This window comes from Homalodisca vitripennis, chromosome 4, assembly GCF_021130785.1.
Source record: "Homalodisca vitripennis isolate AUS2020 chromosome 4, UT_GWSS_2.1, whole genome shotgun sequence".
Classification (NCBI taxonomy): Eukaryota; Metazoa; Arthropoda; class Insecta; order Hemiptera; family Cicadellidae; genus Homalodisca; species Homalodisca vitripennis.
The window spans coordinates 44,614,433-44,636,915 of NC_060210.1; the positions used below are offsets into that span (position 1 = coordinate 44,614,433).

The 22,483-nt window shown below is 33.6% G+C and overlaps 1 protein-coding gene across 1 annotated transcript; it reads right to left on the bottom strand.

Moving 5' to 3' along the window:
* Nucleotides 1-7,570: 7,570 nt before the first annotated feature.
* On the bottom strand, nucleotides 7,571-21,915 carry LOC124359249 (platelet glycoprotein 4-like). The gene is made up of 6 exons (XM_046811838.1): nucleotides 21,702-21,915; nucleotides 20,103-20,351; nucleotides 13,952-14,081; nucleotides 13,573-13,691; nucleotides 11,190-11,318; nucleotides 7,571-7,854 (listed from the first exon to the last, which is right to left on the bottom strand). Exons 1-6 carry the CDS (start codon nucleotides 21,897-21,899, stop codon nucleotides 7,624-7,626), a joined length of 1,056 nt encoding a protein of 351 aa, XP_046667794.1. The 5' UTR covers nucleotides 21,900-21,915; the 3' UTR covers nucleotides 7,571-7,623.
* Between the last annotated feature and the right edge of the window lie 568 nt (nucleotides 21,916-22,483).

Here is a 22,483-nt window from a genome sequence, read left to right on the forward strand (position 1 = left end):
AGCAAACAAATGCATTACATCTGAACAACACAATGGTTGTCCAGTAGCGGTATATCACTAACCACATATGTCGATCGATAGGTCTAGTTTACTATGGAGGATAATTGCTGGAGTGAATGGGGCTCATTTAGGCTTGAATGTTTTAGCAGTATAACATTAACCCGAGAAGTGTGGAACCAGCATATTTTATGTCGGTTGTAATTTATGTGTGTTGTGCGGAACCAGCATATTGTATGTCGGTTCAGTTTTTCATTAAAAATAATTAGTTATCTTTAAACAATCACCATGTTTTTGGTATCATTGAAATTGTGAGATTCCACTCTAAAATTTTCATATAAACGTTTTTTTTTCTAACATCAATATTACGGTCGTGGTGAAATGTTTTCTGAAGAAGTCATCATTTGAGTTGAATTTCGCGGGTGCCGGGTCAAAGAAATACGTCATTTTCAACCAATCACAGCAAGTTACGTATTGCCTGCAAACAGTGCTGCCATATGTCAATAGACACGGAATGAAATATTCTTTCTTCTAGTGCAAACAGAAAGTCATTAGAATCAATAGTTGATTTACTATGTATATTCTAAAAAGGGACAGTTCTAAAGTTGTAAACCAGCATATTTTATGCTGGTTAGTATAATAACATTCACACAGTTATTTATTGTCAATAAAGAAAATAAAAAAAACAGTGTAAAGTGAAAGAAACGATCTACCGGTACAATCTTTCAGCGGTAAATTTAGTTCAGTAGGTTTCCGGCAGTGCGAAACAAAAGAGATGAATCACGACGTCGCGTCAAGACCAACCCAACCCATCCCTGTTGGCCATTGTTGACCATTTTATTTCACCACGAGCTTATTTTTTTACCGATTTTCTTAATTTAGGTCTCTATTTTTTCAGGTTCAAATACTCTACTGCATAAATGCATATGAAATGACAAAAACATTATAAAACAATGTAATTTTTAACTATAATATCTATTGTTTATATATTGTCAAAAATTTTACAATGCAAGGTTTTACAATATTTGACGCACAACATTTATTTTTTACTCAATTTAAATAATTATTGAGTGTATTTCTTTCAAATATTATGTGCTAATATAATATAACAAGTAAAAAAATTTCATATTTTCATATTTTTTTTACATTGCAAACCAGATTATTTGTTATGAGTAAATTCTTCAACGTGCGACTATTAACAAAAAATGTCATAACTCAGTTCCTTCTCAAAGTATTTGAACATATCTTATATTTTATTTTAGCCAAACAAACATACTTACTAAGGGTATATTCAAAAATTACATAAACATGAAGTATAAGTGAAAATTTGTAGCTTGTTTCTGAATTTTGTTACAAAATATTTTCATTTTTCAAAAGATTTTTTTTGTAAGCTTGTAATAAAATAACAGTTTATTTTGTTGTTGTTTACTTTTAGTGTTTTCAAATAGCATGTATAATTTACAATAGAAAACTGTTTTTCATATAAATATATAGTCACATTTGGAGGTAAAAAAAATTAAAAACCCAAACCCTTGTACATTTTTGTACATTTTCGCTTTTGTAAAAAAATGGCAAAATTAAAATTTTTGTTTAATAGAAATTTTTAATATATTTTCTAATTTGGCATAAAATTCTCTACATTTTATACATTTAACATTTTGACCTTACTGTAATATTTCAATACCTTACAGTGGTCCAAACTTGAAATTTTCATATAAAACTTTTTGCAATTTCTCATTATTTTCATGAAAATATATACTAAACCAAACAATATCAAAACGTTTATTCCTATTTCAAATAGTACAACTTCTCAGAAGAAAAACGATATATAACAATATATGTTTTCTTGATATTAAGTATTTTTTACGAATTTTTTAAAAAACCCTTGCAACACGTCAAAAATGGACTGACGTTTTATCTTTGGTAACATGGACACACTTCTAGGGTTAAGAAAGTACAGTCACTTACTTGCCTACTTTAATACATTCACTGGTGAAATATTATTGAATCTCATTAGGCATGCTAAAACTTTTTAGGGTATATTGCAACAATGATGGAAGATCTCCGATCGGAGACTGCACCACCCGGAGTGAGTTCAGTGCTTCTTGGTTAGGAGACGTTAGCAGTGAATATGTTAACAGATAGAGCCTGAAGAGTTTACTTTTCTTCTGAGGTGACATGACTAAGATAGTCTCCACTAACCTCCTCCTCATGGTGGATGTAACCTTAGGAGGAGGTGGCCCCAACCCATCCTGTCACTCCAGAAGAAGTGTACAATTTCTTTAGGACTAAGTACAAAGAAAGGTACCTCAGCTTCTTGTCATAAAGTGAACAAAACAAGTGTGATTTTTGTGTTGTGAAATCCAACAGTAATAATCTGAAAATTGCCTTTTCAATAACAAGTTCCTAAACAAGCTAGTGGGATCCAGTCATTACCAAACAACCTTTATTTTCTTTGTTTTAACAATCTAAAAAAATTTGTCTGAGTCAACACACTTTAATGAGAAGTTTAAACAAAATGTTTAACGTAGAAATAATCGTTATATAATATCAAACTATGATGATTCCAGCCAAAATGAATTGTTAAAGATAAAAATAATTTGAAATATTTTTTATGGTAAGTGTAAATTTGATGCCAACGGACATACATGGACGAATACAAGGTGTGTTAAAATCTTTGGATTGGTTAAATATCTTTTTAGTTAAGTATTTTTACTAAATATTTTCCCTAAAAAACAATGTTTTAAAATATTTTTTGGTGTCTAACAAACTTAAAAATTGTTAATGGCTGAATTTGGAGAGTGAATGACAAGTGATTGAAAAATATTCAATCTTAGAACAACTATAATAGTTGTAGGTCTAGTTGGGTAATTTTAAAGGTCTTGCTCTGAAAATATTCTTTCTTTTGCATGAAGGAAGGTATGGGAAGGAAAGTAATTTCATGTGTGACTTTCTCGAAATATCACATTAAGATGCATCTATAGTTTAAAGGTTAAGATATACAACACTATTTGTAAGAGAATCGGTGGTGGATTTAAATGTTTTGGGCCCATAGACGCAAAATAATTTGCAGCTTCCCCCATTCACAAAAACTTGTTTATAGTTTCATAAAAATCGTTCTACCAAAAGGTATCAAAAAGAATAGAATTCATATGAAAGACATTTTTAATGGTTATGAGAAACAATTAATAAATTAAAACATCAATGAGAAAATCAAAATTTTCAGTGAATAGCAAAGTAATTAATGTAATGTTAACACATGAATGTTTCTTGTTTTCTTTGACGAATATTCCCTCCCTAATGTCATCAAAGGTGGCAGATAGCATTTCTCCATTTGCATTGAAACTAGTCAAGCTGGACAATCTGGCATCTGTAGTCAAATTAAAGACGTTTTAAACTAAAGAATTTGAATGTTTTTTCAACAGAGACATTTTTTGACATCATGGTTAAAAAAAGTTTTTAAAGCTACATCAATGTTAGGAGACAAAGTTGTCAGTTGTTTCTTAACAAGTTTCAAGAATTCACTAGGCAAATGATGCTCTTTTAAGTTTAGATTAAGTGGCTCTACGAATGCCTTGTATTGAAGTTCTGAGGCAAGATCAGCAGGATACTTTTGTATCAAATGGAAGCTTTATCCTGAATTTCTTCATTTGCAAAGTAAATAGTTTGTATAAGACACCAAAGACTTCATTGTGCTTGCCAAACACTTTTTTATCTGTTGTCTAGATCACTAGAAATGTTATTGATTTTGACATAAAATGTATTAACAATCATGATGTATCTCCCACCGAGTCTGGCAATTTATTATCACCTTCTCGTCATGAAAATCTCTTTTTGTTCTTTTAGAGTCTAGATCATAAGCGGCATTACTTTCACACAGCTTCATACCCTTTGTCTCATAATGATCAAACATCTCTTGTAAACCTTATATATATATTCTTTGAGGGATCTGTATAAATTGCAAATAACATCAAGGTCACTGTTATTGCTTTGCATAGTTTTCTTGCTGCATTAAAGCGTTCCATTGTATCATGCTAAAACATAAGTAGTAAAGCTACAAAAAATTCAAAAAAATGTTTTAAGCAATTCCAAAAAATTTGCTCAGAGCTTATGCCGTGGACTTGGATTCTCGCTTTTTTGTGGGTTTTTAGAAATTCTGTAAGGGGTTTATGAAACTCCTTACTGAGAGTTACATTATTATAGAGCAGTAAAGCTCTTGATACCTGCTATTTTGCAGCCCATCTTTTCATATTAAATTTCTTAGGCAATAGTTTTTTTATGTTAGTGTTTTTATTACTGACCATCTTGATTAATGCACTAAAATAAACATACAGCTCTTGCATAAATATAAACAGTTTAGTTGCTTGAAGACAGCAGTTAGTTGCGTGTGTGCCAACCAGATCCAAGAACTGTGCCGAACATGGAAGATAATATGCCAAAGGGTTGAGTTATGATTTGGGCTTTCGACTCAGAATATGCCCCTGCCATATCTACGGCATTGTCATACGACTGGCCCCTCATGTAGAAATGTCCATTGATGAAAGCGTTTTCAAGACCAAGTCTGGCATTTCAACGCCAGTATGGTTTTTCATCCTTAAGAACATAACGAATGTTTCCACAGCACAGCTGTTTAAATACTGTTTGTGAAGAGCAGAATTGATTTTGCCATATACTTTGTTTCTCTTAACTTAAGACTGTGTGTTAATCTTATGCTCAGAACTTATCCCATATTGTGAAAATATATAAGCATTTTTTCAATTGTCATAACCTTGAACAATCCATTTTCAGATGTACGAGACCTATATGGAAAAGCTTGCACGGGACGCAATAAAAACAGCCTTTAGTGTTTGAATAAATTAACCACTCTTTTTTGTAGTTTTCCAGTTTGTGAATGAGTAAATAACATAGATTTGTTGGAATATCTGGATAAATACGCTTAGATTGGAAAAAGTGACTGTCCAATATTTTTGACAAGTGTTGTGGCAATTGTTTATAATATTATTTTTTAGATCGTTGGTGAATTTTATCCCTAAGAATGTAAATCCAAAAGATCAGAGTTTTTATCTTTTATTATAATCGTAGGAGTATTGAGTATCCTATCTGAATCTGAAACTTCATTTTCAGTAAAAGCAGTAACACTACAACTAAGCCTACTTTTCAAAATAATATTTTCAGACTAATAAACACCAGTACTTTGAACAATCATTTCAGACTCTACACCTTCAGATTCACGATCACTGCAATCCATTGTGTAATGCATTATTTTTAGGATCAGTAGTTTGTAAAACAGATCAAATTTTACAAAACAACAGTATTTTGTAGAGATTTCAAATGAGCATTGTCAAGCTTTTTCAAGTTATGATTGTAAGCGCCACTGTAAATAGTATGTAAATATTTACTCATGTTTGATTATTTATGTGTAGTTGTACTGTAAATGTTTGATAGTTGATCACAGTCACTCTAGTGTTACTATTCAAACAAAAACACACACCAGTTGTACCGTTTGATGATTACACATGGGGGTGGTGACTTATGAGGTCGTAGTTATAAATACTCGAATTGCAAAGTTTACTTATAAGTACATTTTAATTTGTGAAACTTACAAGCACCACTTTTGGATGGTAAATTAAATATATGCCTTGCCACGTTGCTGCCATTTAGAATACAAGGACTAAAAAAGTATATTTTCTAGGTGGGCCTAAAATATTCAATGTTCTATGGAATTATGCCTACGATGTTTTACTTTATAAAACAATAAGACTTCACTTCCCTTCGCAATATGTAGACCCACAACCCGGGTGTCGGCGTCTTGGCACGAGACATTGAAGCTGTAGTCTAAGAACGGTTATTTCTAGAAGAGGAGTAGAGTTGGGAAAGTGGTAGCCATCTACTCAAACAACACGTGAGATACATCAGCTAGGTGAGCTACGTGAACTCGCCTAAAACAAATTCGCTACGGTATTAGCCATGATACAAATTACTTATTATAACAACGTGGCCATAAGGACGACGCCACAACTTTTATCTATCTCAATCAGGCAAATAAAAGATCTTCAAGGGTACGTTACTTTACTTTACTATTTACAACATTACTTTACGTTACATACATTTTTATACGTTTGGCATCAAAGGGCTAATTTAATAATACGAAAAGATAAATTTAACTTACGGACAAAGCGCACGAGGTCTGAACGGTCACGTAGTTGGGCTGCTACAAAGGGTTAGAAGAAAATATTCATACGCGTGCCAATTAGGTAGTTACTCCACCCAATAATTTAGTTGCGGAACATTGGATAAAAATAATATTAAATTATACTGGCTGACTAGGTAGTGAAATTTACATTATATGAAATATAATTAACGGTACACAGTAATTAACTTGTGTAACTAGGTTTTCAACTCACTTTTTATACCATCACGACTGGAATTATTAAATTTTACAGTAACCTAACCTCAAAATAATTAATTATCTAACATTGACTGGTGGAGGGATGACTGACCCATCACAGAAAATCGGAATGTTCCACATGGCACAGCACTTCTGGAGGTCTCCACCTCAACACACTCACTACACACCGTACTAGTCATGAACTTGTAGTGAACAGTTTTTGCAAACATAATTATGTTTTAGAAGTTTAATTCAGTTGCTATGTAAACAAACAAATAATCTTGTTTAGAATCCAGAGTTAGTCACGTTCAGTATCCTATAACATTTTGATTTTCTCTGTATAATAATTTAATAATAAAGAGGTATTTAATTCCAATAAGGTTGCACACAATTATCTCTTTATTGGTAATCCCGTTGCAAGAACATGGATGAATTACTAGATATTCAAGAAAACATCCAACGCTAAACTAAAACCACAACTGAAGCATGTTCTGCTGAGGTACAATGAGTAAGTGTAAATTACGTTAATTATAGAAACATAATCTTTCACTTTGGTTTGCTCACGGTGAAGCTCAATTATCAATTGCAAATATATCTTCAGAATTTGTCTAACAAAATGTATGTAGTTTCCCACCTTGATGAGCACTTTGCTCTTGAGGGAGGTTGCGGATATTCTCACCAATACACCACAGGATAACCCTTACTCTACTTTGAAAAATGAACTTATTCAAATGACTGTCATTATCACAGAAACAAGGCATAAACCAAAATATTGATGAACAAAGAAACTATGTAACCATAAGCCACCACAGTTTTTGCGTACTGACAATCTCTAGCTGGTAATGGCCACGTAAAGGATGATCATTTACAAGCCATTTGTTGTCAGCGCCTACCGACCTATGTACAAGCTATTCTTTAAACTCAATCTGATAATGTTACCCTAGAAAATCTTGAAAACATTGCAGATAGAGCAATAGAAGGTCACCCAGCTTCAAAAAATGACTGCTGATTAATTTTACTGATAACATATTGATAACAGCAAAATAAAATAATTTGGAAATCTACCACTGTGTTTAATGATTGGCATTTTAATTTAATGCTTTCAAAAATGTTAGTCTTCCTATATTGGTTTAAGAAAATTAGTGTTGGTTTGGTGCAGTTACATTAAAAGAGGTTAAGGAAACATTTGTTACATACAGTATTGTTTAATGTGCACAGAATAACAGTTGATTGGTAATTTAGACAGAGGTTAGTCTGAGGATGATGATTTCGGATGTTGGTGGGGAGACGACTGCGAGGGTGGAAGTGACTGGGGTCAGCTTGCGGCGGGGCCAGCACATCAGCACACCACAGGCACTGGAAACACAGGTTACCAACATTCCCCACTTCAACAGATTCTGGATCAAGGGTACAGTCACTGACGCATGATAGATCATCTTGAACAGGTCTGGTGGAAGACGATCTGCCGTCTGGGTCAAAAATCAATTACTGTTTATATATATTTATATATATATATATATATATATATATATATATATATATATATATATATATATATATATAAAGTTAAATAACAAACATACGTTTATTACTCCATCACAAAAGCTAATAAACAAATTTAACTGATATTTTTACAGGCCTTGTGTTTTCACTTATTGTAGCAGTTTTTATTTAACTGCAGATGCCTTACTGTTACTAACAACATTACCCAGTAAGAACTGAATTAGCACAAGGAAAGTAAATCGAGTTTTTGCCCAATGGTAGGAATGAACTGACAACGCTTGGTTATCAATCCGATATGCAAGCAATAACCACTGAACCAAACCAGTAAGTTTTATTTCAATACCATTGTGTACCATTTATTCCAAAGCAAAATCTTCTGTCTTATTATATTTTCTGAGACTACATTTTTTATCTCAATATTGAATTGATTTTATATTCTTTATTATTTAAGACATAAATACAAGAGGTAAATCAAATATAAACAGTATTTTTGTTATAACCTTGTGCACTCATTATTGTTCTAACATTTTTCAATATTATCTCTTGCGTAATCTACAGACTTTTGGCACACATTTTAAATTTTCAGCATTTTCTGAAATTATTCATAGAAAGTTTGAGGGCGAGTGTACATGTTTCTCAACTTCTTCATTGCTCTCAAATTGTTTTTCTCCCAGTGAACCTTCATAGGCTTGAACAAAAATAGTCACAGTGGGACAAGTCAGGGCTGTAAGGGGGTGTTCAACAATTTTCCAGCAAATTTTTATTCAGTGTATCCCTTGTCAAAGCTATAGTGTGCAGTGTGAGGCTTCTCACTCGGGGTTAAGTGATGTACCCATGTCTCATCACATGTAACGATGCGATGCACTTTAAAAAGTGATCCAGTGATCTCTGACCTGACCTGTTTTTTTGTTTTCAGTCAACAACCTCAGAACCTGTCGAACACTAATTTTTCTGAAACTGAGTTGATCAGTGATTTACAGATTGAACACTTCTATAGCTGATACACACTTCTGACAAAATTTCTTCCACGGTTAACTGGCGATCACATTCAATAAAGTCTTAAAAGACACAAATCTGTAAGGCATGTCTTTGGGCGTCGATCATGACTGGTTTTTAACCCATTCTCATCCACCTGTAAATTATCTTACCCATGTAAACACACCATTCTAAGACAGTGTACTGTCACCAAACTGTGAACGCAAACGAGTTAAAATTTCCTAGGGTTTAATGCCTTTATGGGTTAAAATCTTTATAATAATCTGTCGTGCAACAGACGGAGGGACTTCTTGCTTAGTCATGGCTGTTATAGAATATTCGTTACAATCGGTGGTGTTGAGCTGACCACCCAAAATCCCATTTAGAGGAAATGGGCAAAGTCATAACAGTGACTATAAAGTGTTCACTTCTATTTCCTAAAAAGGTGTCCCAAGTTCCATCCCTCAATTTTTATCTATCAAAAACTAAACAGAGTGTATCCATACTTTTAACTCACACTGTATATATATATATATATATATATATATATATATATATATACATACATATTTTTGTCTATGTATAAATGGGAGTAATTATTTTAAGTAAGAAAGGTACTGATATTAAAAAATACCATTCATACTCTTTAAGGTCTATATTATGGCTAAACCTAGTAGTCAAAGAATGACCCTAAAAATAATTTTCCAAATTGAAATAATATATCAAAAATATTAACAATAAATTATGAAATACCCTTAAATATAATAATCAGGTTTACAGTTACAATATCTGAAATTAAACTTTTCAAGAATTTATAAAATTAAGATAATTAAAACATTATTTATAGCACTGTATTTGATGAAATACTCTTTAAGGTAATACAAAGTGCATAACAATATTTGGCGGAGCTATTGCATTTGCTAAATTGTTCATTGTTAACAGGAATTATTCCTGACAAATTAAAATTAAGTAAAACGAAACCTATTTTCAAGGCAGGAGCAGAGACAGATGTTTTGAACTACAGGCCCGTAACTTTATTTGATAACTCTAACAGTTATCTGGAAAGTAACAATATATTGGACAGTTGCCAGCACGGTTTCCAATGGAGATACAATAATTGACAAAGGTAATTAATGCATTGAAACATCAAATTAATTTTTAGCTCTAACAATGTATGTAATTTTAAAATGACTTGTCCTATTTCTGTAAACAGATCAATGGAATAAATGATTCTTATTCTTATTCTTATTCTTATTGGTTATTTATAGATATAAGTAAGGCCTTGACAATACTTTTCATGAAAAACTGTCAAATACTTTGTATTTGTTAGGCATTCAAACAATTTCAGACTATCTTGAATAAAAAGCATGTTTGTATGTATTTCTTAATCTATTTTGCTTCCTATCACACACTATAGCATTTTAAAAATACATTGAAAAAACTGTTTTTATTTATTTTCAATGTACTTTGCCCTCTACTAAACATTATTAAACTTACTGAATATGTTGAAAACCAATCAAGAGTTTAAAGCATAAACACATTCAAGATTTTAGTATTTATAGTTTGTTTGTTGTAAGAGCCAGTTGTAATGAAACAACCTTGAGTTTAGCTCCATAAGAACAATGTTTGCACTTTTACTCTCTTATTTTTTATCATAAAATTATGAGATATATCTAATTTTAAAATCACTTTTTAGTATTCTTTTTTTGTAAAGTGTATTCTTTATGAACATTTAAACAATGAAGTACAAAAAAAGGTTGAGATATTCTGAAAAACCATTAACAATATTGAAAAACTAAAAAGTGTTTGGATGAATATTAATTATGTCTCCTTGTATACCTCCAAAACAGTGAAATAAATGACTTCAGACTATATTAGTTCTGTCTGACTAACTGGTTTATTGTTTAGTTTATAACATTACATCAAACAGCTTAGAATATATCCTTTACCTTGCATTAGGTTTTTCAATACCTCTGCTAATCTTTTTAAATTAATAATTGCTCTAGACAAGTTTAGACAGACATTGAAATCAAACCTTGTAAATTTTACTACTTAGGACTTTAAAGACTGTAATCAAACAATTTATTTTTCAGGGTTGCTAATATTCTGTATCTAGCTTAAGTGTTTATGCTTTTGTCAGAATTTTAATTTTGTTATATAGACTAAAACATTTGTTGTTCAGTAATAAGAAAATCTGAACCTTAGTATCTGGCCTTTCAATCATTTGGTCTAAATGATTTTATTGGACAATAATAAGATTGTGAACAACCATTCTGTTGAATTAAGATTTACATGCAATAAACAAAAGTATAAACTTTATACTCACAACTTCAAACCAGACAACAGGTAGTATAGTACCATCGTCAAACTCCTCCAGGAGAGATATACGTTGAGATTTTCTTATTTGAAGATTTAACTGAATTCTCGATACAGTTCCTAAAGTAAATCCAAGTATCTGAAAAAAAAACAGATCTGTATTTTGTTTTTGCAATAACAGTACATGAGGCAAAGTTCATAAGTTTCTGGACCAGGAAAGAAGGAAAGGTGATAAAAAATTAAGTTTGTTTTTCCTATATATATATATATACTCCTCTAAGTTTTATACAGCGCAACGCTTAGGTAACATTTCCATACACAGAAAACATAGTTTTCCTCCTTGCCTGAAGAATGTTCTTTTACGGTTGCTTGGACCACTTCATCTGTTTTAAATCTCCTCCTAGACCAGATTTCAATTTGGAAAATAAGTGCAAGTCACTTGGAGCCAGATCTGTGCTTTAGGGTGGATGAGTGATTCGTGGAGTCCACAGTCCTTCACAGCAATCTTGGCAATCAATGCTGTATGGAGAGGTATATTGTCATCAAAAGCCGGACACCTGTGCTCAACTTTCTTCTACTTTTCTCTGTTATGGCATTGTGCAAATGGTGAAATAGGGCTGAATAGCACTACATTCACTGTTGCGATCTTTTCTTTTAAATCAATCAGCAGTATCTGAAGGGAAGAAGGGGGGGGGGGTTTGTCTGCTATTGATTTTTTTCAGTATTGTGGAGACAATCCCAAAAAATCGTCATAATTCTTTTTATTAACTTTGTGATTTTTGCCTTTAGAGTTGGTGCTTCTCCTTGTACTCTCCATCTATGGACTCTCTTGCACTGAGAGGACCATAGCATTGAACCAATATTTCATTCTCAGGCACAATTTATTCCACAAAGTTCTATGGCTTAGCGTTGTATTTATTTAAAAAAAGTATTGGAGCAGCAAGTATGCTCCTCTATTTGAGCAGCAAGTATGCTCCTCTATTTGAGCAGCAAGTATGCTCCTCTATTTGAGCAGCTGATTAAAAGTCACAATCTTATAGTTATTTATTTATTCTGACACTGGTCAGACAGTATTTTGGCATCCATAAGTTAGATTGTTTCATATGTAATTGCTTTCACAAAGCAACTGAAACATGGGTCATCATCCTGACTCTCTCCGTAACCTGGCCATTTAAACCCAATATTTAACAGCAGAACATGAGGTGGAGGACTGCATCGCAGAGTACTCAATCTATAACATTGTGAGACACCACTATTTTTCTTAAATGACATAGGTACTACTGACGAGATTTGGGAAAATGTGTAAAGGCAGGAGTGGGTCCAGTGGAACCGGTCCCTAAAAGTTTGAAACAGGAGAAGTAGGGTAGGCTGGAAACTTACAGACCTTATCTTGTAAACCTTCTACAACTGCAGATAGGTAGTGGTACCTAAATCAAATACTGTTCAATAACACATTTTATTTTGCTATTTTTGACATTGTTTCCTTAATTAAAATGGAGGAAAATTGCAAATACTAACAAAATGTATAGTTGACATTGAACTTTAGAGTTACTAATCATTGTTAAACATATAAGAGCAGAACTTACACAATTTAAATGAAAATAATTAAAGTAAGGATTTAGTATTAACAATTACAGTGATCATCACAGATTATGTTAATTTAATTAGGAATAACTTTCCTATTCCCATTCTTCTATTTATTAATTTGTAAATTATATTTAGTAATAGTGAAATATTATTTAGTATTATTAACCGTTCAAATATAAATGTATGATGATATAAAATTTAAAGTTATAAATATAATTGTTTGTAATTTGTTATGTTGCTGACTTAAAAAACATTTTCACATTTTTAGAACATTTAAATAATACATTTTGTTTTTTGTGAATTTTCTCACAGCTTATATGACAACAGCTAGTTCAATTTTATTAAATTCACTTTTATTGACTTTGTTATAATACTAAACATTCATGATATGCTTTCCGTTTTACCGGGGTTTTTATGGGTTGAAAATATAACTTATGTAATTAAATCAATTTTTAATCTTTAAGAGATCTATTTTAACATTCACTGTGGCACAGGACAAGTATAGACTTTAGGACAGCCAGAATAGTAGCATTATGCGTCCACAGCTACCAATGTGTTAAATATAAATAATTAATGAAACATTTCTTAATTTATACAATCTTAGTTTTAATTTTTCCTTTTGATAATGAATTTATAAAAATGTACAAATTTATGGTACTTTACAGAAAATATGTATAATTTATTATGCCATAAAGAGAGCTAACATTTTCTTGAATACCTACATAATTATATAAAACCAAAGAATTTAATAAAGATTAGTTCACAAAATTAAGTCTGTTAGAAGTAAAAACTTATTGGTGACATACAGGCTGAACATCAATAAAGAAATCATGCCTTGAGGCATCTGGATGAATCCCCTCAAGATGAGCTGTGACTGACGGTTCTGCATTCAGGAAGTGAGGGAATGACATCATGATTGGAGCACCTGGAATTACATCACAGTTAATTTTTTAGATTTAGATCATTACTGTATACCATTTACATATTCATAAGTGATGTTATAAATCATAATTGTAAATAATCGTATTCTTAAAGTCGTTAGTAATATTTCACCTAGTACTTCCAAAGTCTGGTAATTTCTTGAACTAGATGTGTTGACTGTGTATGGTCCCAATTACTGTGGATCTACTGTTAATAGAGTGTGGGGGTGGAAGGGTTATTATATTTTTTGGAACACATCCTTACCCATTGCACAGGGAGAGACATCAAAGACCCCTACAGGAGGACAAACTCCATGTTTGCAGTAGCAGCTGCCGGTCGTGTTATACACATTATGTGGTGGATGGAACCGCATCCCCATTACCCCATCTTGGAACTACAACACAAGCACTGATTAATGGAACTAGAATAAATTTTTACTTGTTTTCGGGATCCGAATATTTAGCTTAGACTTGTTATTGAATTTCTATGTAAAATTTGAAACTACTACTGACTCTCCCTTTCTAAACACAATTTTTTTTCTTTCCATAACCTTGAGGTAAACAAAGAAATTTATGGAAATTATGTACCACCTAAATATGTATAAAGTAAACAAATGTGGTTGACTAGTTACAAATTTATAATGCATTAATTATAAAGGACTTTAAGTGTTATATTAAATATATGGGTAATTAAAACATTAGAGAAAAGCTATATGTCAAAAAAAAAACATTCCAATATTTTATTTGCTTTGCTCTTTAAGAATATTAAACCAATGATACTATAATATAATATTTGCATATAATAGATAGATTATGTGTTACATATAAGTGGTAGTCAGATTGTTCCCATGGATGGATAACAATAATAACAACCACATTGATTTATTTATGGAGTATGGGAATTTGTCATCCTTACATGTTTACAAAAATCAATATGTTTTAATAAATCAATCAAACATAGAACAAAACACAATATTTTTTATGAAATCTAGAAAAAGTAATTGATGACCTATTATATCATCGCAGGTGACTTTCAACATCCAGTATTGCTCAAAATTTTTATTAAGATAAGCCAATTTTGAAAATATAAACTCAAGTGAGGTGTGTATGAAAATTGCATCAACAACTTTGCAACTTCCATAGTGACTTGGGAGTAAGCAGGAAGACAATTCAATCAAAAGTTTCCAACACACATGTTATGAAATTCCGCCAATACTTGAGAATCAGATTTTATGTCGATTGCGTGTACCTGAATGTGACCTGGTACACACATAGTACAACCACATGGAATCTTAAATAAATCTTGTCAACTTAAGTTGCCAACTATCTGTCCTCATACCTGAAAATACTGTCTAATTTAATTTTTAAATTATCACATGCCATTTTTAAATTACTTGATTAATTGCAGCAGTAGATGCATTTGAAAATTTCTAGTAGAATAGGGATTGGAACGTCTAGACCTCATGGCATCATTACTCAAAATAACATTGCAAATAATGCACTTTTTTTTTCTTTTTTTTTTTTTTACGTAGGGGGAATGCATTTGCGCACGGAGTGTGGGACTCCCTTGCAGACTACCCACTAAACCCCCTACGGGCCACGGAGAGCCCAGGCCGGAACCCTTTCGGATGACATCTTGCCTGGTCCGTGTGTCTTATGTCCCAACCAGGACAAAACTACTTGTTTCGGAAGCTAGGGGTCAGCCAGGCATCCGTCTTCACGCTTCTGATGAAGGATCGCATGTACGTGAGTGGTGACTGCATTCCAGGCGTCCTCATTCTGCAGCATCATGTCCACAATGGTCTCTGCCGTAACATCACCAACTGTGGTGGCGAGCGTTCGCCTGGCCTCGGTGAAGCGCCCGCAAGCGAAGAAGGTGTGATGAACATCATCATCTTCCTCCGGGCAGTAAGCACACCGAGGCGACCTGACTTTTCCCATCCTGTAGAGGTACTTCCTAAAGTAACCGTGCCCCGTCAGGAACTGACACAGGTAGAAATCTATCTCCCCGTGGCCACGATCTATCCAGGATTGAAGCTCTCGAATGAGACGGAAGGTCCAGCGACCGTCCGATCCTTCCGTCCACCTCCGCTGCCAAACCTGCAGAGTCTCCGCCCTGGCAGCAGCCATGGCATCCTCTCTACCCCGCTCGGCAGCATCCCGGAAGACGGTCTGTCTCTCGATGGCCAGCAGGTCAATAGGAATCACCCCAGCCACGACCGCCATGGCCGAACCGGAAACGGTGTGCGATAGGCGCAGGCGACCCTAAGTGCCGCTCTTCTCTGTACCGATAACAGCTTTTGACTGTATCGCCTTATCCTCATGACACCCGCCCAAACCTCTGCGCCATACAGAAGGGTTGAGTTTACAGTAGACATGAGGAGGCGTCTCTTACTTGACCTACGTTAGCCATCAGCCTGCCGAGAGACATAACCACCTTAGAGGCTTTGTCACACACCGCCTGAATGTGCTCCCAATACCGAAGACGGGCAGTCGAGTAACACACCCAGGTACTTCGCCGCAGTCCTTGTCCGAACCTCGACACCCCCAACATTCATAGAGATCAGAGTGGGGATTCTCCGTCGAGTGAGCATAACGATTTCGGTCTTGGCGACCGCCAGCTCAAGTCCATGGCTCGTCATCCAGGCATTGACCCGAATCATTACCTGATTAAGGCGTAACTGTGCCAAGTCCGGCGTCCTCGCCGTGATGACTGCAGCCACGTCATCAGCATAACCCACGAGGTAGACGTCGTGGGGCATCTCGAGGCGAAGCAAACCATCGTATGAAACATTCCATAGGTCTGGGCCGAGAATAGACCCTTGAGCCGCACCGGCAGTGACCTCTTTTGTTCTCCTTCCGTCTTTGGTTTCATACAATAGCCGTCGGTTCTTCAGGTAGTCCTGCACAATGACCAGGAGATAGTCGGGCACGCTGAAGTCCCGCTGCAACGCCTCTAGCATGTCCTCCCACCGAGCAGAGTTTAAACGCGTTTTTTACGTCAAGTGTAACCAACAGCACAATCGGCCGAGCCTGGTGACAAGCTGTTTCGGCCTGCTGGACGGCACTGATCACCTCTGTAATGGCGTTCAGAGTTGAGTGTCGCTTTCGAAAGCCATGCTGCCGGGGAGAGAGATCTCCGGCGGCTTCGATGGACGACTGCAACCTGGGTTTCAGCAACCTTTCATAGAGCTTCCCCGCAGTGTCAAGCATACAAAGTGGCCTGTATGCCGACGGGGAGTTCGGATCACTTTTGCCTTTGCTGATCAGCGCCAACCTAGCAACCTTCCAGCGCGACGGGAACACACCCGCTACCAAATAATGCACTAAGGTAAATAACAACAGCGTTAGTCAATGAAAATGAATCCTTATTTAATATAATCATAATCATTTGTTCTAGTCTTTTCTTTGCAACAACTTGGAAACTTTTAGGCCTGCAACATCAACATACAACTTTTTTCACTTTTTATGTTTACTGGTCCAACAAACTAACAATGTAAGCAAATGGCCTCCACAAACAAATCTCCTATTATTCTAATAAACTGATGCCTCCTCAGGGGGGCAAGCCTTCTAGGTGCTTTATAGCATGAAAACAGTGTGTTTAAATTTTTGTGATCTTTAATTATAAAACGTTTCATAATCCTTTCAAATCACTATGAAGGAATGGTGTATTTATTACATAGATATATGTATTATTATGTTTTGCATACAGCTTCAAATTTGTAATATTACATATTTTGGATTAAAAAAAAACTTATGTAGCATGAACTCACAGTAAGGTATTATTTAAAACTAAGGTATTCTATCCCATGCTCTAAATTCTCCGCTTATAAGGACAAGTATAAACATATAACCCCCACCAGCATAGAAAATATTAAATTTAAATTCTAAAATTTTTTTTTCGAAATGCACACTATGAAATTATTTACATTTGAACTGTAAGGAAACATTACATCGTACAAGACTGGTTTGCTGATTCCTGAATCGGACACTGTGAGGTAAGAGGTCCTATTGTAATGAGAAGGAAAGTTATCTACCCTTAAATTGATGGTTTCTACAGATGATTATGACTAACTAATCAAATACTCTTGGTGATAACATAATAAGTGATAATATCTAATGAGTTCCCAGTGATGCCCCAGTTAGAGGTCTTGAACTTCTTGCCCCTGAGCATCTAGAAATGACTGAGTGTGGAGTATGGATTATTGTCCAAAAACAATGACAAGCACTAATGTTAAGGGTGATTAGAAATATCTCTTATCATAATGATTATGATTGTAATGGATAGTGATAAAAGTTAAAGTTTTGTAATGACATCTCTTTTGAAAAAGGTTATAAACTATCAACCTGGTGCAGCGAAACTGGATAACAACTTCCTGTAAAATAATAATTATTTCAAGGATGAATTAATAATCTTGCTGTTGAGAAAAAATGTTGTATTACTGACCTAAAGGGTGAAAAGTTAGGAACTTTTATTGCAAAATTGGAAAATGTACAGTGGTGAAGATCATTATGATGACTATTATAAGGTAGAAATGATCATATTGCATGAGGCACGTTTGCTTTAGAACTTTGTTCAAATCCAGGTGAGAGTTCCTGACAAAATTTGATATTTGAAATAGATCTTATAGCTAATTATTAGTTACAATTTGCAATAATTATGATGCCAAGTAGTATAGTAGCATTATTTGTTTGTTTTTAAGCCAGTAACATTTCTTCCTAATTAATTTAACATACTAATTTATAATAAGCAAAACATATATTTAAAACAGCGATCATTTGTTATTCAACTGCACAATACAAATCATTTAAGTATCATTAGCAGTATATTTGGCATTACAAATGGTGTACATTCACAGTCAGGAAGTTATTTCAGTTACTTTATATCCTAGAAAAGTTTCAGTCACACTTCTATTAGAGTCCACAACAACGCTGTGCCTGCTACAGTAAGATTGGATGATATATGTAGTTGAAGAATTTTTTCCAATGAAAAAACCATCATGCAGAAAGGATTTTCAAGTATGCCTGTTTTAAATTTGTACTATTTTTAAGGAGAAGGAGAGACCAGTCTCCTTTTCAGTTTTACTCTGCTTATGGGCCACTGGCTTGTGAGAGTATCTTATCAAACAGAACAATGAAGAGAGTTGGTACAGTACAAGGTCATAGTACTGATAACAGTGCAACAGTCAAACTGTGCTATCTTTTGCTCACATCAAAAGTCTAAACACCTTGTGATGTGCAGCCACCTGAACTCTCATGGAGGCCATTTAAATGTGCTTGTTGTCTATCACACACCATTCATTTTTTTAATAGTTTAGTTTTAAAAATATAAAAGACATCATTCTTACTAAAATTATATTAAAATGTACTCCTACAAAAAGTTTCCAAGTAAAAATATTTAAGAACTGAGGCTTAATTTGCCTTATGCAAGATAGGATGTCTTCAATACAACAATATGGCGCACATTATTGGTATGCATGATATTGTCTTGTTCCATATAATTTAAAAATACATTGTTACCAATTCCATATACTATTGTAGAATATGTAATCTTAAAATTATTTATATATGTTCAAGATAAATAACCAATAAAAGTGTATGTAGTGTGTGTAACCATGTAAAAAGTATTAGTGTTAATTATTCATACAAAGTTGAACTGTCTCTTCTCAGATATATATGTCTAAACAGTAACTGAATATGGAGAATTCAGTTATTTTTATTTGTTTCAGTCTTGTTTATTTTTAGGATCAGTATCTTGTTAAACAAATAAACAAGAAATGTACAAAGCTAGTCATTATGTGTCATACATTGTTCAAGTCTGGTTCAATGCCAAATCCAATTGGACATATATATAGTGATAACCGGACTGAATTACACCAAGTTGTCTGACAAAGTTTATCATCTAAGCCATAAACTTGTCCAAACCAAAATCTAATACAATTTTGATCCTCAAAGTTTAACATTGAACTGACCAACTTTTTCTCAATACCCTATAGATCAGCTTGGTCCTTGTATGGCCAACAAGGTTGGATAGTTTGTGATAAATATATGCTGTACATCGTTCATCCTGACTTCATCCAAACTTGGTATGATGCAGAACCAGACAAGTTAATGTATTAATATCTTACTTTTTATAGTTATCTAATCTGTATCTGAGAACAAAAATTCAAAATGTGAAAAATATTGAACATTTTTAAAGTATCTTTAAAAAATATCTTTGACGTTTTTTGCATGTAACAATGAAACTGTAGTCAAATTTGTAATAATGGTTCTAAATAAAACAAATTTTAAACATTAAAACCCTGCAAATTTTTCTTTTTATAAGTATATTTGTATGTATGCTATTTCATTTGCCATGATAGCAGTAGGCCATCCTACCGTCTTTGATAGTTTAGAATCTAAGTACTAAGACTCACATCCACTTCATCTTCAAATATAAGAGGCAACTTCCTGCACAGATCTTTGTGGAAGAGGTAAAGCTTGGCAGATCGGTTGATTTCAAGGCGTGGAAAGAACATTCCATCGCTGCCATCAACCCTATTACACTCATCATCATCCCACGCAGTCAGCTTCTCCTGGCCATTGACGGCTGTCACCACCCCGATACTGTTCAGGTCCCCCGCGCCTGTCCGAACAGTGATTCTTTCCTTAGTTTCTGCAGCCCTCTGAAGAACAAAGCACTGTTCAATTAATCTTTGCTATGTATACAAAACTCAGAGGAAATAACTGGAAATAAACATTTTCTTATTAAGAAAATATTACTCTATTTTTTAAATTTTACCACAAATGGCAAATATCATTTTCATACTCCCTTAGTATACAAATATACCAAAGAATTAAAGTTTTTATAAAATTAACAAGACTACTTTTCCTCCAGCTAGTTTGATAGTTTACCAGTCTTCATTCACCATGTAGCAGGAAGAATGAGTGACAAAGTCACTCACAAAAGACAGTGAGTGAGTGTCTGTTTGATTTAGTTTATCTTAAGTATATTGTTGGACAGTGGGATTATAGAGGCATTATCATAATTAATTACAATACTTTCACTGTGCCTTTGGATAATAGTACCACATTTAAAAACATTTAATTATGAATATAGGTCTGCTTTGTTAATAACAAGGTAGCAGTACACTAGACCATGTGCATAACATGGCGTAGGTACCACAGCAGGTTTTTCTGAAGTTGCATACATAATTTCAAGTCCATGTGTCATTTCATTCTCCATATATCCTGAGGAAAATCAGACAAAAAAGACTTCTTCAGCACCCTGCCATTAAACATGAAAGGGGTAGTCATTGATTTAATACCAGTTGGTGTACATAAATGAATTAAATTGGGAACATAATGAAGATGCTATTATTTTCAAAATAGTTATTTAAGGATGTTCAGCTTTTCTATATAAAAAGTGACTAAAACTATAAATATAAGTAGATTAAACATTACAATGATCCAGTTTTACTAATATTACAAATGTTAAAAATTACGACATGAAAAAATTCACAACAATTCAAAATCCTTTTAAATTTAAATAATAATTATTAGTTTAATCTTCTTACATAACAATATTGTCAATTCTGACTACACTTCATGCTTCAGTTAAAATTTTTATAAAAATTGTTAACCCTTAGTGGTCATAAAGTGAGTGTACAACACTCAAAGGTAAATACTGTAACAGATTGTAAATTGATAACTGTATTAATATTGGTTTTTATAGCAAATAAAAATAATAATAATCAATCTTAAAAACAGAGTGCAGGTACACAATGTTTTAAAACATGTAAAAAATATGAAAACAAAGAGTATATAAAAATAGAATGAAATAGAGCTAGCGTTAAACAGATTTATTTAAGAACAAATTACTTTTTGTGCTGGGATAGTTCTGAAATACAAAAACCAAATTTATTAACTGAGTTTGAACTAATTCAAATTTGATACCACTTTGTTAATAAACCCAGACTACGTCAATTCAATATCATTACAATAAATATTTTTAAATATGTATTTTAATAGATTACCATTGCCAAGATTCCAAACTTTTCAAAAGGCATTTCTTTATTTAGAAATTTAACAGCCCCTTGAATGAGAGAGATGAACTTGTCGTCATAGCCAAACAGGAAATCATGAGCTTGCACCTTGAGCATGGTTGAACTGTAGAAGCTTTCCAGTGTGGCTACCACTACCATCTGGATCAGAGAGGGTGCATCTTTTGTCATGGCAACTGCACTCTGCAAATAAGAATGGCACTCATAAATTGGTTTATTGAGAATAGTGAGTGGTACAGTAGACACTTAGCAGTGTCATGTTTCATGCCCACAACACTCTGGAAATAGGAAGTCATGATTGACACTTTGTACGTGATGGTACACTTAGGACGCGATTATCTGGAGTGCAATTATTATCTGGGTTGTCCAACGTATATTATAAGAAGGATATTTTTTCATAGTCTGGTTTTAATTGGTATAAGTTCATTTTAAATCATAAAGTTGCTCTACAAAAGTTGTTTATGGATTGTTTTATAAATAGTGTAACATAAAAATAATGCTCTTTAACTTTTAATTTCTTTATGAGTGTTATGGTAGTGAACAAGTCATAACTGCTGGTAGAAATTAGATTATATTAGCCTATAGCAATGTTTCCATGGGGGAGGGGAGGAGATCAAATGGTAGTAACTAGGACTACTGTTTGATCTCCTCTTTTCTACATAATGTCCTCTTTGATTGACACATATTCCCTACCGAATCTATAGTTTTTTTTAATACCACCACCAAAAATTGAAGTTGGTTGCATTTATAATAGC

Coding starts and splice junctions, on each gene's coding strand:
- LOC124359249 (XM_046811838.1), bottom strand. CDS start 21,899: ATGACAAAAGATGCACCCTCTCTGATCCAGATGGTAGTGGTAGCCACA. Junction 20,352..21,701: donor AGTTTGGAATCTTGGCAATG/GTAATCTATTAA, acceptor TTTGTTCTTCAG/AGGGCTGCAGAAACTAAGGA. Junction 13,692..13,951: donor TGTCTCTCCCTGTGCAATGG/GTAAGGATGTGT, acceptor ATGTAATTCCAG/GTGCTCCAATCATGATGTCA.